This window comes from Microtus pennsylvanicus, chromosome 1, assembly GCF_037038515.1.
Source record: "Microtus pennsylvanicus isolate mMicPen1 chromosome 1, mMicPen1.hap1, whole genome shotgun sequence".
NCBI lineage: Eukaryota > Metazoa > Chordata > Mammalia > Rodentia > Cricetidae > Microtus > Microtus pennsylvanicus.
In genome coordinates, this window is record NC_134579.1 from 192,760,795 (window position 1) to 192,777,722 (window position 16,928).

Here is a 16,928-nt window from a genome sequence, read left to right on the forward strand (position 1 = left end):
TGTTGTAGGAGCTGCGGGCTGCGTTCCTGCCGCTCCAGCTCCTGGTTGCCTGGCTAGCTTATGCCCCAAAATAACAACACGCAAACTGTATTCTTTTAAACACTGCTTGGCCCATTAACTCTAGCCCTTACAGGCTAATTCTCATATCCCGATCAATCTATCTCTAATAATCTGTGTAGCATCAGTCTTACCGGGAAAGATTCAGCATATCTGACCTGGCAGCTTGCTTCATGGCATCTGCCCTGGAGAGGGGAGCATGGCCTCTGAGCTCTCTTCCTCTTCCTCCCAGCATTCTGTTCTGTTTACTCCGCCTATCTAAATTTTAACCTATCAGGGCCAACGCATTTTCTTTATTTAACCAATGACCTTCCTCTGTCAGCCAGAGGCATGGTTCAGTGGTGCAGTGTGTGCTTCTCGTGCTTGAGGACTTGAGCTCTTCCTTAGCACCAACACAGACACTAACAGAATCTCCTACGGTAACAACTTCTCCATTTTGGTGTCTCACTACCATGGTATTGCTCTAAACTGTAGTTCCTATGCCCTGTGATGGTCTTAAATATATCTAGGTGCAGTATCCTGGCAGTGGCATTTCTCACTTGACTTGTGGTGAGCTCGCCCTTGCTCTGAGCACCCAAGTGGGCTGTGGATGTTGACCAGGTCTTCCCTTTCTATCAGGTGATCAGACTCTGAGAATCTGGGATGTGAAGATGGCAGGAGTCCGAATTGTGATTCCAGCACATCACACAGAGATCCTGAGCTGTGACTGGTGTAAATACAACGAGGTACAGTACGGCTCCCCGCAGAGCACTCTTCTCAATGGTAGCTGTGCCTTTGTCTGTCTTGTTGATGTGGACTTTGGTGCTGTTTCTGACCATTAAGTTAAATTCAGCCCCTGTCACTTGTAAATAGTGCCTGGCCTGCATTAGTGTGAATTGGACTTAAGTGCTCCTAAAACATCAAACTAAGGAATAGATATTCTTAAGAGTTCAACAGTGCAACCTTTCCTGTTTGTTTTGGAAACTGCTTTACACGTTACGTAATTTGTATTTGTGTGATTGCTCTTAACCTTGGTACTCCAGAGTTTGCGTTCATTTGTTTTTCAGGTGTCTAGTCAGGCTACCAAACTGTTTATAACTCAGTTTTCAATTTGACAGTTTATCAGTTTTTAGGGTGAATTTGTTTTATCTTCCTTTTTAAGCTGAACAGTTTCTATGCTTCTGTAAGATAGTGGTACCAATGTGAAACTTTTTAAAGCTTCAGCTAAAATATCTGTGCATGAGAATTAAAAAGTAAGAATATAGGGATGAATATAAATATGTTAATATACCTGTCTATATACCTCAAGGGGCTTATTGGCTGAGAACTAAAATACCTATTTTGTTTTCTCTTCCTTAGGTTTAAATTAACTTAGGAAAGTTGAAGGAATGCCACACTGGCAGAATTCTTTAAATAAAAAGAAAATATGTATATTCAATAGAAGTATTTAGGATTAAAAAAAAACAAATAAAACAAGCACTTTGCTTTTTCAAATAACTTTGTGTCATCTTGGTTCCCCGACATGCATGTGTTTGAGTGTGTGTGTGTGTGTGTGTGTGTGTGTGTGTGTGTGTGTGTGTACTGAGGATTGGACTCAGAGGCGCATTTATGCTTGTGAGACAAGTATTCTATCACTGAACTACATTGCCAGCCCAATGTCTTGCCTTTTGATGCCTGGTAAAACCTCAGAGCATGTTTTAAACCTCTTAAAGTGAAAGATGGGCTGAGTTGTCACAATGTTTTAAACCCTTGTACATCTATTGCTACTTAAGAAAGTAAGTTAGAAAATCTACAATGCTGTTTGAGACTTTGCCTTTCTCTTGTGTGTGGTGTTCTGTCTTGTACTTGAAACATATTTGGTTTCTTCCCTCTGAAGTTGCATGTTTTTGTTTTTGTTATGAAATGACTATTTTGGCTCCTTTCTTTGCTTGTTATACAACTTTATAAAATAGATCATGGGTATATATTTAACTACAAAAGTGTGTTATTGCTGGGCGATGGTGGCGCACGCCTTTAACCCCAGCGCTCAGGAGGCAGAGGCAGGTGGATCTCTGTGAGTTCGAGACCAGCCTGGTCTACAGAGCTAGTTCCAGGACAGGCTCCAAAGCCACAGAGAAACCCTGTCTCGAAAAACCAAAAAAAAAAAAAAAGTGTGTTATTGCTCCTAGTGGGAAAGCCTTAGGACTGTTTAATTGCAAAGATGTCATAGTTTTGTTTCTATTTATTTATTTTTTTCTGAATTGTTTTCAGAACCTGGTGGTGACAGGAGCGGTTGATTGTAGTTTGAGAGGCTGGGACTTAAGGAATGTACGACAACCTGTATTTGAACTTCTTGGTCACAAGTATGCTATTAGGAAGGTGAAAGTAAGTCTTTTTATTTTTTACACATAGAATAAAAACACAAGCTTCAGTATAATCAATGAAGCCTGTATAAAAGTATTTAGGCATTGAAGTTGTATAGAGCTGGGGATCAAGCCTGGGCATGGTACAGGCTAGGCAATCCTCTACTACTACATCCATGGCACAGGCTAGGGAATGTTCAACTCCTTCATCCGTGGCACAGGCTAGGCAATGCTGTACTGTTACATCCGTGGCACAGGCTGGGCAATGCTCTACTCCTACACCTACGTCCGTGGCACAGGCTAGGGAATACTCTGCTGTTACACCTACATTCGTGGCACAGGCTAGACAATGCTCTACTACTGAGCTATGTCCGCGGCTCTTGGTTTTCTGAGACAGGATCTCACTGTGTAGGCCAGGTGACTTCAAAATTATAGTTCTCCTGCCTCAGCCTCCCAAGTACTGGGATTGCTGATTTCTTCTTATATGTGCTTTTGTTATCCAATTAATGATAATAATTTAAAGCTAAAATTAGGTCATACATCTGAGTAAGCTGGGATGATATAAAGATATAGTACTTGATGTTAAATAAAGACCATTTTTTCATCTTGTTATTAGTTAATTGATTATTTCTTTTAACATTTTTAGCTGTAGTAGTTTATATTTAGGGTTTATATTTTTCATAATTGTTTATTTGTTGAGTGTGTGTTCATTGATTTGGAGAGATGGTAGTTTTTATTCTCTAGCGTGATGATGTATATAAAAGCTATTAATGTGCAGGGTATAGAAACTTTCTAGTCTGAACAGGAGAGAAACTCACTTTTTGATGGGGCTTCCAATAGGCTTACCTCATTGTGAGGAACTTAATTCGGTTCCTTAGCTTCCTGTCAGGTGATTCTGCTGTTACCATGAAAGGCTCCTGATTTTCAAGTTTTTACACCAAGAGCTTAGTACTTAGTAACATTTTACTTTCGTTAATTTAATTTTTTTAAATCTTGTCTTTGAGAATCTCATACGTGCATACAAAATATTTTGGTCATCAAAAACCAAAAAAAAAAAACCCAACAAAACAAAAAAAATGCAATGAGAGTCAATAGGTTGTTTATTATTTATGTTGACGCTGCTGCCTGATGTACTGGCTACATCTCATGACAGACATTACTTAGGGAAAATAGGTGTAATTCAGTTTCATGGTGGCGAGGCAGTTGACTTGGACTAACTTGGTCTAGGATTATGGGAGCGTGCGGCGCAGCTTACTCATATTGCCTGGATTGGCGACAAGAGAGCCCACTCATGGTCCCCACATCTAAGCTTGTAGCTCAAAATTCAACAGCGAGTCCCATGTCCAAAAGATTGTACAACCTCCCAAAACAGTGGCAACACACTTCAAATGAATGAGCTGTCAGGGACATTGCCCATTTAAACTGGGACACCGGGCTTAAAATTTACATTTTTATCCTTGGTATAATTTTTCATGAGCTATAATATATAAATAACATTAAATTACTTAAAAATCTATATTTAGCATTTAAGTAATTATTTTGCTGAGAGTATATGAACATCAAATGTATTAATATAATGGGCAAATTCTATAGTTATTGTCTGTCTATATACTGCCACACACTTCAGTCCCTTATATTTGTAGAGTTATGTTTAGGTAGCTCCTAAGAATTTATATTTACTCTTTTTCAAAATAGCAACATTTAGGAGTACATGTTATAAATTATTTCTATAGAACTTGAGGGATTTTCTTTGGAGAATGTAAAAATTAAAATTTTGCTATAAATGAATACTTGAAAAGTCAAACACAGTTGACTTACCCACGAGTGTCACTTCAAGTTGTGCCTTCCCGGGCCTTATGTGTTTGTGGGCCGACTGGTGGAGCAGCAGCTGTGACTACACCTGACTTCTCTCTTGCAGTTTTCGCCATTTCATGCTTCGGTGCTGGCCTCTTGTTCCTATGACTTCACTGTAAGGTACTGAGATTTTTAAATACATTTTGTGTGCAATATCAAGTAGCGTTTGTATCTGGGTAACTTTTCTGAGGTAATGGATCGCATTATTAACAATATACCTTTCCTGCCTTTTCCTCCAGCTAGTCACTCTGTAAGCCACATCTCCTTGTCCCGTGTGCTGTAAAGTCTGCTGGGTTTGTGTGAGGACACTAAGCATTGAACTTAACCAGCCTTGTCATCTTAACCCCCAGAGCTCCTCTCCTTTCCTTCTCAGTCAGTGTTTGATCTGGCAGGGTTCCTATGGCTGTCTTCATGCAGTGTGCCCCTCTGATGGAATAGACTGAATTGGTACCTTGAGAGAAAGTACATGCCTCTAACTTGTTTTTCTGGAAGGAGCCTGTATAAGAATGCAGACAAACGGGCTGGAGAAATGGCTCAGCAGTTAGAGCAATGGCTACTTTTCTAGAGGACACAGGTTCAATTCCCGGTACCCACATGGCAACTCACACCTGTCTATAGTTACAGTTCCAGGTCTTCTTATGCCCTCACAAGACATAACATGCAGGAAAAATACTAATGAACATAAAATAAAAATAAGTTGCAAATATTAAAAAAAAAAAAGAATGCAGACAAACTGGGGAATAGAATCACACTCTAGCCAGGATGAGGTGGAGGGTGTTGTGTTGTTGTTTGGTCTTGCCTCATGTACTCACTCTATCTGTGAACTCCATGTGCAGCTAAGGATGACTTTGTACTCCTAATTCTCTTACCCCCACCTCCCTGATGCTGGAATTGAAGGCATGAGCCACCACATGCAGCCACATTAAAGTAGTAAGGCATGATTGCAGAATTTTTAGTTTGTGGTGATACTGCACTTTTTAGAAGAAAGCACCAATGGACAGGAAAAAAAAAACTTGTCTCTTGCTTGCCATCCACCCCAGTCAGGCTGGAACTGTGGAGCTATAAGTCGCCTGGGAACTGAACTCAGGACCTCTGGTAGACTAGCCAGTGCTCTTAACCTCTGAGTCATCTCTCCAGTCCCCAAAACTTAAGTTTTAAGATATATATTTTGGCAAGAAAAATATGATAAGAATTTAATGCTGTTAATATCAAACTGTGTGTACTCATGTTATACATGTCTCTCTTAACCTAGCATTATCAATGCTTTAATCCTTTTCAGTTACCAAACTGTATAGATGTTGTAATGGTTTGAATGAGAACAGCCACCATGGGCTAGTATGTTTGAATACTTGGTCCCTAGTTGGTGGGCGTGTTTGGGAAGCAAGAGGTATATGGCCTTATTGGAGGAGATGTGTCACTGGGGCAGGCTCTGAGGTTTCAAAAACCCACAACACCTCCTAGGCAGCTCTGTGTTTCCTGTTTGTGGATAAGGATGTTAGCTCTCGGCTACTGCCCTAGCACCATGCCTGACTGCCTGCCTAATGCCATGCTTCTGGCCAGGACAGTCATGTCCTCCAACCCTCTGGAATTGTAAGCTCCCAATTCAATGCTTTCTTTTATAGTTGCCTTGGTCTTGGTATATTAGTACAGCAATAGAGAAGTAACCAAGACAGATGTATGCAGCCTTAAAAGTCACAGGTATTTATATGTCTGTTATTATCTGCCAGATATTATAATGGACAGATTGAAGTAAGTGGCTAAGGAAATGTATATTTACTTAAAACTTTTAACTATTTTGTTTTTAACTTTTCTTGTTGATGTGATGAAATACAAGACAAGATACAATCTCAGGGAAGAAAGGTGAGTTTGTTTACAGTTAGAGGTAGCAGCAGGAAAGCGGGCAGCTGCTCACATTGTGTCTACCTACACTCAGGAAACAGGGACAGGACAGGAAGTTCCTGGGCCTAAAAGACCTTAAGGCCTGCCCTTGCAATGCTTGGTCCAGCGAGGTTCCACTTCAAGACCCATCCCCAGCTGGGGTCCAAGTGTTCAGACACATGAGTCTAAAGAGGACAGTTAACATTCAAATCATGGCAGGAGATGATAAAATGGTAGGTTTGGAGAGGAGAAGCAGGCTTAAGCCCGTCAGTTTTGCTGGTATAGTAAGAGAGATGTAGTCATAAAAACAGAATAATCGAAGACACACTTGTAGAATCATTAGGGCTTGGTGTATACTTGTGTGTCCTCGTAATGGAGGCAGGCCATCTACTAGCCAAGTTACCTGATAGTACATCTCCAACATGGAGATGATGGGACATGCAACCTGAGATTGTTGTGATGACCCAGTGAGCTAACATACACAAATGCTGGCACACTAGGTGCTGTCTAATGTCCTGTTATTGTCAGCATTAATGGCATAATTGGCGGTGACAGAAGACCGTCTGTCTCTTTGGACTTAAAGCCCCTTTCAGCTCTCATCTTCAAAGGTGAAGTAGTCACTTTTACTTTAGAGCAAGAAAAGCAGTCTCCACTCAGCCTTGTTGCTCTCTTCCCCTTGTAGTTGGGAGAGAAGTAGAACTCGGGGTAGGAAGTTACAGAGAGCCAGTCCTGTCCCTCCACACCCCTTACTCTTTGGAGAATCCTTGAACACTCTCTAATGCAGTGGCCATGTGGACCTTTGAGTAGTTGACTTGAGGTGAAAGGCTGCCTCCCCCACTCGCCAGACACTGGTTAAAGGAAATGATGCCTTCTTTGTAGACATGTTTAGAGGATTTGATGAGGTAATACCCAAAATGTTCTCGGCACATGAGTGAAGGCGTAAGTCACAAACAATGCCACACCAATTTGGGATTATGATTAATAGGGTGATATTTATTTAAAGGGGAAAAACTTACAGATCACTGTCCCAGGCAACAGCCCTCTACGCGACCAGGAGTCTAGTCGCCGGCGGAGCAGGAAGTGAAGAGAGAGAGGAGAGGGAAGTGGCCGCTTTTTTAAAGGGAGAGAGACCACGCCCAAGGGGCTGGTATCTCAGCGGCGATAGGCTGGAGGAGTGGGAGGACCTCCCGCAACACATGAGTGTCTGAAAAATAGCAGATGTTCTAAATTAGATGCTAATAGTAATAAGTTTCCTGTTTTAAAATGTAAGTACCTCAGGGAGACTTGAGGTGTTAATCATTCATGCTTTACCTAGCATTATGTTAATAAGATAATTATATTGCTCAAAGCCACTGAGGAGTCATGTGAGTAGGAATTTTTATTGTACTGTGAAGGTGAGAGAAAAGTGAACCTAGCAGGATGGTGCTGTGGGAACCTGAACAGGGCTCACCATGCAGCAGTGAATAGAGGCAGCATTTTATTCAGATCCATAGCTAAGAGGCCACTTCTGTGTTTCATACTATTTAAGTTTGTTCTCTAAATTGCTAGATATTACTTACATTTTTATTAAAGAATCTTAATGGAGACAGCATGATATAATAGAAAAAGAGTTTGCAATCCTAGAATTTTTGTTATATCTTTTATATGTGATGTAGGAGGGTCATCTGTCTATGCGTTACTTTCACTGGTTAATAAAGAAACTGCCTTGGCCCTTTGATAGGGCAGGATTTAGATAGGTGGAGTAGACGAACAGAATGCTGGGAGGAAGAAGGCAGTGAGGCAGACATCTCCTACCCAAGACGGATGGTGGTTAGAATCTTCCCGGTAAGCCACCACTTCGTGGTGCTACACAGATTATTAAAAATGGGTTAATCAAGATGTGAGAGTTAGCCAAGAAGAGGCTAGATATAATGGGCCAGGCAGTGTTTAAATGAATACAATTTGTGTGTTGTTATTTCGGATGTTAAGCTAGCTGTGTGAGAGCTGGGCAGGACGAAAAGCAGGCCTGCTCGCTTAATCACTACACATATGTATATGTAAACTATATACATTCTATATACTTAATTATATACTTGTACTTAGTTATTAATATTTATTACATATTTAATATTTATTTGGTATGCTTAAGCTATATACTCAGTTATTTAATGTATAACTTTAATTGAGTTATATTTAATCTCTTATGTGGTTCATATCCCTCAGCCTTTATTTATTCCATAATGTTTTTATGACATTTAAATATCTTTAAGTAGAAGCTATACACATAATATCTGGCATTAACCAGATAGCCAATTAATTTTAGTTTTCCTTTTTAAATTTTGTACTTATATAATACCATTTCACTATAAAAATATGTTCTAATATTTATTAGCAAAATCAATGATGCTCAAGGCACAATGCCTGAAATTTAGTTTTAAATGAGTTAACAAAAATATTATATACACACACACACCACATATATACAGAGAGAGGAAGCTAAACAAGTCTGGTAAATTTTTAATAGTTGGTGAACTAGAAGAAATAGATCACATTCGTTATATCTGTCTTGGAATTTTTGGGTGGATTGGTAATTTTCAAAGTAAAAGCACTTAAGGAAAAGTAAAATATTTACTCATGATAAATATGATACTAAAATGTTTCTTACTAATGCCTTTTAATAGTATGACATGATATTTAATTTGAGTAAGATAAGGATCGGTTGTTTTACTTCATAGCAGGAAAATGATCTTTAATTGGATTGTGCTAACTTAGAATCTGGACAGAACGCATTACCTACCACATCCCTTCCATTGTTGTCACGTTCACTCACGGGACCTGCCTGTCCACCGTCAGTCTCAGCTCCGGTGTGGTTGATGGGCTTTTGATCCTTGTGTTTATTAGCAGAGATTTCCGCAGACAGATACTTCTCCTTTCCCCCCATCCCCTAAAAAAGGTCAGCCAAAGTCAACAGATAGTATAGCTGAATATGTACTCTGTCTCAGAAACCTTTCCTCTCAGCTCTGCCTAGCCCCCTACCCACAAAAAAGGTCAGTGAAAGCAAACAGAAGAAATGGGGCTGAGCTGCAGCGTGCAGCTTCTGATGGCTGTCTAATTAAGATGGCTGCTAATTCCTCACATGGCTAATGGTATGATGTTAATTGTTAACCTGTGCAAGGGCTGTGATTGAATTAATAAGGTGATCAAAGACGTGTCTAAATGTTACACCTTCAAGATATGCAAACATAAAGATCTCTGCTAGCTGGGCACACTTTTCTGTGTTACAGCACAGTTTGATACATTTCTCTGATATAAGTAGGCTATCTCAACATAGTTGTCTTTGGATTTCTTTTTAAGAAGGATATCTGTTCCCATATTTGTTTAATTCTTGCAAGAATACTTCAGTATTAAATGTGTTTTGTGTTACCAGAGCATATTGTTTGATTCCAGGATAGGATTTGTGTAATTTATTGTTTGTCTCTAGTAATTGGAATATGCTAAATAAATGTTTACAAATGTAAGTGAATTTAAATTAGATGGAAATTGATGACAACTCTGGTTATTCTGATTATAAAAGCCCAGAAACATGATTTCACTTTAGTTATGTTTGAAGTAGTCATTAAAAAAATGGAACTTAATACACAGCATCCTGTGTGAATGGGAAAATGTTTTTTAAGGACAAATGGGTTGTTTTATTGTGTTTAAGTTAGGGCTGGTGTCCCCATCAATAAGGTGGAGTTGCTTGCAGATAGTTTCAGTTTGTTCTACACCTACAAAGTAATATGTCATATCCTCTATGTTCCTGTTTACTTCCCATATGGCATGTACAAATCCTGTGTCAATTATTGCCATATTGGAAAGGTCTTTTCATGAGGTGAACTGTAACTTGGTAAATTAAATGCCAAGTAAAACAATTAAAGTAATTTTCTATAAATCAAGAGAACAAACATTGGTTAAGAAGAACTGGTGAGTCTTCTGACTTTAAGTGCCCTGATTTTTAAGAACAGAACATTTCAGAATCAACGCATGTGCCTGTCTAATCCACAGCCTAATGCAAACACACGAATAGACGGAACGGGAGCGAGGGATTAAGCCTTGCTTCAGTGCAGTGTGAGGCATTGCTTTGAACTCTGAATTGTGGTGATTAGTTCCAGTGGAAATTTTATGGATTTTGACAGCTAATTTGCATTATATTTTTAAGAGTTCTGTTGTATAGTGTCATTAAGGCACTGAAATAAATTTGGCTGTGTATATTTTCTCTTAAGGATGTGTTACTTTGTCTCATTCTGTAGTGGGAAGTAAAAGACTATCTGAAAATGAAAAAGAAAAGGTGCAGTAAATTCTGAGTATATTATTTAGAAAGATTAAGTCAGAAGCAAGGAAGAGAAGAATTGAAAGAGATTGCCTCTGCAGCAAGGATGGAAGGGCTGCACAGGAGACGGCTGCACCATTAGGGACCTCATCTGTGTGTTACGGTTTTTAAGAGGTATGGCGGTAGTTGAGCAGAAAACCTTGGTCTTTCTTCCTGCTCACTGTTTGCACAAGAGTAAGCCTGTTTGCTCAGATCAGCTGGGTTCTACACGTCAGCTGGTCATAGAACTCAGGGGTAAATAATTCACCCTGTAGGTCTATTCTGAAACCCCAGTCTAGAATATGGATTCCATTTAATGGAACGAACTATAAAGAGACGGTAAACACCAGTTGTTTATCTGTTTTCAACTTACATTCAGCAGTTTCTCATCTTTCTATTATGTAGGCATGTGTGTACCTGCATGCGCACATGGCTATAGACCGGAAACCCTTACAGTTAGTGGAAAGGGGGGCAAGCGTGCAGAGGGAGGACCCAAGGTTATTTTACTCTGAATACATGCTCCTGCTTTCAGCCTCTTTGGGATTGATTTTCTTTCTTTTTGTCACAGGTTCACGTCCTGTCTGCTTTTTCTGTTTCTCTCTCTGGCTCTGTCTATCTCCTCTGTCTCCTCCTCCATCTCTGTCTCTGGCTTCTCCAGCATTCCAGTATGGCTCCTCCTCCTGTTTCCTCCCTCATCTCTGTCTGGCCTCTCCTATCTCTTCCCCCATTTCTGTCTTGGCTCCTCCTCCTGTTTCCTCCCTCATCTCTGTCTGGCTCCTCCTATCTCTTCCCCCATCTCTGTCTGACTCTCCTGTCTCCTCCTTATCTCTGTGCCCAGTGTCTGCAGAGTAGAGAGTTAGGGTGAGAAAGGAGACTGACTGTACGCTGTGCAGACAGCCTACACCTTACAGAGTAGAGAGTTAGGGTGAGAAAGGAGACTGACTGTACGCTGTGCAGACAGCCTACACCTTACAGCCCTGGTGGATGAATTCATAACTATTTAGTTTCAGAATGAGGACATTGAGTATTTCATGTGGTAGAGCTAGGAAGCGGTCAGAACACAGCTGGACAGTGGTTATAAGTTTACTGATTTTTTACTATTTAGGTGTGATGCTCTAAGAACACATGCTCAACAGCATCATTTGCTTGTTCTGCAGAATTCTTACTAACCCTGGTCCCCACTTTCCCATAGTAGTTAACAGTCCACATGTATATAGGCTGTTCTTATGACATTATTGATCAAGATACTGATGTTGATCCAATTTCTAAGAAGATTTTCCAACTTTATTCCTTTTTACAAGAATGTTTATTTAAAACTGAGTCATAAAAAAGGCTTCATGATTCTTTATTCTGATAAACAATGAACTCTATGGAAACTTTCTTTTTTACCTCCTCTTGCTGAGAGGTGGTGTTCTTGATATTTCATCCTGCACGCCTGTGGATCGCAGCCATGAGTACTCCCAGAGCCAGCCTTCCATCAGCCTAATGGTTTTCTTTAATTTGTCAAGTACTCTAGGCTGCCTGCTGTGTGCTTCCTGGGCTTGATGCTCACTGTGATGAACTGGTGCCTGCCTCTTGAAAATATTGATCTGATTAGAGCTTTAATTGAACTATTATAATTCATTCATTTTGACAGAGAAGCTGGGTCTAGAATTTTTATTGTTTCACCTTGAACGTTTGTAAACATGGTGTAGCTTCTGGATATTTGTGGCTTTTTAAAAGTCATTTTTGAAAACTGTTAAGTAGTTTTCCAAAATTAACCACTAATTTATTTTACATTACCAGGCAATTAGAGCTTTTCAGTTTTAAACTTGATTTTTTTGTTACAGTATTAGTTCCAGAAACAAAACAAAAAGCTAAATAGCTTTCCATTTATGCAAATAAGTAAACATTAGATACTAATAACTGTTTTTGAGTGGGTGAATTTTTTCTCTTTGCAAACTGTCTTGCTAGGCTACAATTTTTATTTCTAAGCTCCCCTAAGAGTGATAAGATAATTAAAATAGTGGGCCTTGACTTCACCCTGAGTCTTTGTGGTGGATTTTATGTGCCACTCAACAATCAACTTCTTTCGCCACCACAGGGATTTCTAGTTTCTTGACATGCACTTCAAAAAAATGGGAGTCATTGTCAGTTAGGAAGAGCCAGCACAGTAGAGGGGAGGGTGGGGTCAGTGCTTACAAGCACAGTAGAGGAGGGGGTGGGGTCAGTGCTTACAAGCACAGTAGAGGAGGGGGTGGGGTCAGTGCTTACAAGCATGGTAGAGGGGAGGATGGGGTCAGTGCTTACCAGGATACTATAAGAGAAAAGTCATTCCTGAACTCTGTGTCACAGGAGTTCACATTTATGCTGGCTCATTGTTCTTTAGGGTGTTGGTTTGAGTGTAAGTTTCTGGCTAATGGAGCTCTGGCTGGGCTTTAGCTTATGGGATTTTCTATGTAGTTTGAGAAGGTAGGGGAGAGTGATGCAAGATACAAGCCTGTTTGACCCTTTAGAATGTTAGTCAGAACTATCTCTAGATTCCTAGATGGTGTCTCTGTATGATCTCCTGAACACCGTGGATTGTGTAGACAAGGTCATGGACTTGGTGATGGTAGAATGTGCACTTTGGGACTGCTGTTAATTGGGTATGGTGTTAAGGATCACAGGATTTTCCGTGACCTGTTCCGCTTAGCTGTGAAATGAACCTTGAGATACTGGTAATGATCAAAAGCAGATTTGTGTGTGCATGTGTGTGCACAGGTGGAGGCCAGAGGACAGCTTCACGTGTCTTTCCATAGACACCATCAATTCTGTTTATTGAGACAAGGTCTGTCAGTGGAACCTGGTTCTCTGGATTAGGCTAGGTTGACTACATTGAGCCCCTGTCCTTGTCCCCTCGGTGGCTGGATTATAAAAACACACTACCATGTTTGGCTTAACGTGGGTGCTGGGGATAGGATTCAGGTCCTAATTATTGCATGACAAGCTCTTTACCAATAAGGTATCTCCCCAGACCCTCAAAAGAAAGTATATAAAACAGCACAGAAGCACCATCCAGACTGTGCTAAATAAAAGAGCAGCCTTGCTGGAGATAGACTGAATAAAGTGAGAAATTCAGTCTTGGATCATCTTTTTTTATTATTATTAAGAAGGAGGTGTTAACATGCATTTCATAGTTTTCTAGTAATAATGTAGAGAAAAGAAGTCTTGTTTATAGTTTGCTAAAGTAATTTCTTGAAATAACACTGTTTCTTTACCTATGCATCTTTGTCCCTCTCCAGAGTTTTGCTGGAGTTGCAAGAGTTTGAATAACTTCTCACCAGTGGCAACCTTGGGACAGGGCCTCACACAGTACCATCCAGGGACAGCAGCCTGGGTATCACTTGGGACTTGTTTCTTGCACAAGTTCTTGGGAAATTCCAGACCTTTTGAATTTGTGTGTAATAAGTCCTCCAAGTGATTCTGGTGTGAGTTTTAAGTTTGAAAACCACGAGTTTAAAAATCAGTGATTCAGTTGTTGGGTGGTGCTTCTACCCAATATAAAGTCTGGGGTGTACCTTACACAAACCTGGAGGGGCGCTACACGCCTACAGCTGGGACTCACTCACTGATTTTTTTTTTTTTTTGACATTTCTTCTCAGTTGATTTCAGCGTAGCCAAATCACTGCACTGTTGGCTTTTCCCTTCTGCCCAAAAATTGCTATTGGTCTAAGGGGGACTTTATCATTTAATGTATCTGTTGAAGTACATTCGTGAAGCATTGTTTTTTTTTTGTTTATTTATTTATTAAAGATTTCTGCCTCCTCCCTGCCACCGCCTCCCATTTCCCTCCCCCTCCCCCAATCAAGTCCCCCTCCCTCATCAGCCCGAAGAGCAATCAGGGTTCCCTGCCCTGTGAGAAGTCCAAGGACCACCTACCTCCTTCCAGGTCTAGTTAGTTAGCCTAGGCTCCCACAAAGCCAGTATGTGCAGTAGGATCAAAACCCAGTGCCATTGTTCTTGAGTTCTCAGTAGTTGTGAAGCATTGTTTTAAATGGTGGCTCCAAACTTAGTTTATTGGGCCCCAATGCTCGCTAAGTGAGTGTTTCCTGGATGACACTCAGTTGGAATTTTTAGGAACAGATTAGAGGGATGTTTCTGTTTTTTTTGGATGACTGAAGTCATGAATCCATGGCCCATTATTTGGTAATGTATTTGTAAGGTTGGCTTTTGTTATCTATTATGTGCTCAATGTAAACAATGATCTTTTCATTCATTCATTTGTGAGTATTCTTGGGGGGGGGGTGCTGTCTGTGGAACATGCACTTTGTGTTTCACTGAACCCCAGGCCTTGTACATGCTAGCTTTGTGCTCTCATGAGCTGCGTGCCCAGCCCATGTCAGACACTTTATGCATGCAAGAAATATAAAGAATAAGACTCTGTCCCTTCATTCAATGGGCTTAGAAGCTACCAGAACATGATAGATTTGTAAATTAATCTGTAGAACCTAGAAACATGAGAATCATTCTTAATTTCTTTGTTCCATTAATCATCCCATTTATTCTATTTAAATACATCTCAAATACACCCCCTTTTTTCATCGTTGCTGTCCCCAGATGTGCCCTTGATGCTCATTAGATTACTGATCTCCCTAAACTCACTCGTTGCAGAAAGTCCGTTTTTTTTTCATATTGGCCAAAGATGTCATTTTTCTCCCTCCCTCCCTCTCTCTCTCCCTCCTTCTTTCCACTCTTACTTTTTTTCTTATTTTTGACAGGGTTTTTCTACATAGCCCTGGCTGTCCTGGAATTCACTGTGTATGTTGGGGGAAGTCGCTTGTTCATTTCTGGCTGCCCAGCCCATGAAATAATCACTCAAAAACTATATTATTTGCAATACTGTTTGGCCAATAGCTTAAGCAGATTTCTAGCTTCCTCTTATATCCTACACTAAACCATCTTTATTAATCTTTGTATTGTCATGTGGCTGTGGCTTACCAGGTAAAGTTCCTTCTGGCAATTGTCTCTGGCGGGGCTACATGGCTTCTCTCTGACTCCACCCTCTTTTTCCCAGCATTCAATTTAGTTTTCCCCCACCTACCTCTGTTCTGCTAAGCCATTGGCTGAAACATTTATTCATTAAACAATAAGGCAACACATAGACAGATGGACTTCCCATAGCATGTGCAGGCCAGGCTAGCCTCAAACTCACAGAGATCTACCTACCTCTACCTCCTGAGTACTGGGATTACATCTGTGCATTTCCATGCCTGGCCCTAGAGATAACTTTTAATGCAAGGTCAACTATACTTTGTACAGATGTCACTGGTAAATAACTGTTTGAGTTAGGGGAACCCTCTTTACTATCTTTGTAATATTATATTTGGAAATTTAAACTTTTCCTAGGTGGGTGTGGTGGTATATGGTGTTAATCTTGGTAGCTGGGAAATAGAGGCAAGATGATCAGAGTTCAAGGTCATCCTCACCTGCACAGTGAGTTCAGTGTCAGCCTGGGCTACAAGAGGCATCCTGACCCTGTTGGCTTCTTGAGCCACACCTCCCTGTTCTAGGCTTGGTTCTCTGCTCTTGCCCCTGTCACCTACTGCCAGACTCCTACTGACCCAGGCAGAAATGCTTTACTGCATTTTTGCTTTCTACCTGACTAGTCCTCAGCCTTCAGATCCAAGCTCACTGCCCCTTACTCTGGCTGTCACTCTTACATTATACTGCATTGTCTTTGGGGAAGAAGGGGCACATGTCATTTTTGCCGCCATATGTGTTTTGATAGCTTTTGACTTTATTTATTTACTTCCTTATTTTCATTGCTAGAGGTTGGACCCGGACCTCACATCAATGCTAAGAGCATGCTCAACCTCTGAACTAACCTCCTAGTTCTTTGGCAGTTAAAACTAAAATGGAGAGCTGTCCATTCCATCTGTCAGTCTATCCCATTGAGTTGTGAGCTGCGGAAAGGCTGAGCCATATTCCTTTGGCTTATGGTGCTTAGCATCATAATATACATGTAGTAGGGCCTATAGATTATTGATAAATTATTAAGTGAATAGAAAAGATGTGTGGCATTTTATGCTCATTGTTCTAGAGACTACTTGGCCATTGTCAACACAAATGGAGGTGATTCAGTTGTGCCATTTAAAATCGTGAAAATACAGCCATAACTAACATATGGGCAACACACTGAAAATAGCCAAAGCCTGTCCCTGTCTTTTTTTTTTTTTAAGTGGAAGCAGAGTCGTAAAGAATTGGTAGCTAACTCACAGGCTGTAGTTGGTCAAGGGAAAGGGTGAGGTTTAAGAATACTTTGTTTTTACTGATTTCATCTGTGGCCTAAACTTCAGAAGTATTACTTTAGATATTTTAGATTACATTTCAGTGAAACAAAGTAGCTTCTGCCTAATTCTTGAAGTAGTTTTGATGTTCTATTGAATAGTACTTTATACTGCTTTGTTGAAGAACTGTGGCGTCAAGGCAAAAAGTAACTTGTAATATGATCTCCAATTTCAATGAAAAAT

General features: G+C 40.3%; 1 protein-coding gene across 1 annotated transcript in view; it reads left to right on the forward strand.

Moving 5' to 3' along the window:
- Pex7 (peroxisomal biogenesis factor 7) overlaps positions 1 to 16,928 on the forward strand; it is a 58,671-nt gene that overhangs the window by 26,659 nt on the left and 15,084 nt on the right. The window contains exons 6-8 of the mRNA XM_075948149.1: positions 676 to 782; positions 2,287 to 2,400; positions 4,297 to 4,352. Coding sequence (XP_075804264.1) covers positions 676 to 782; positions 2,287 to 2,400; positions 4,297 to 4,352 — 277 coding nt within the window. The remainder of the gene's footprint in view (positions 1 to 675; positions 783 to 2,286; positions 2,401 to 4,296; positions 4,353 to 16,928) is intronic.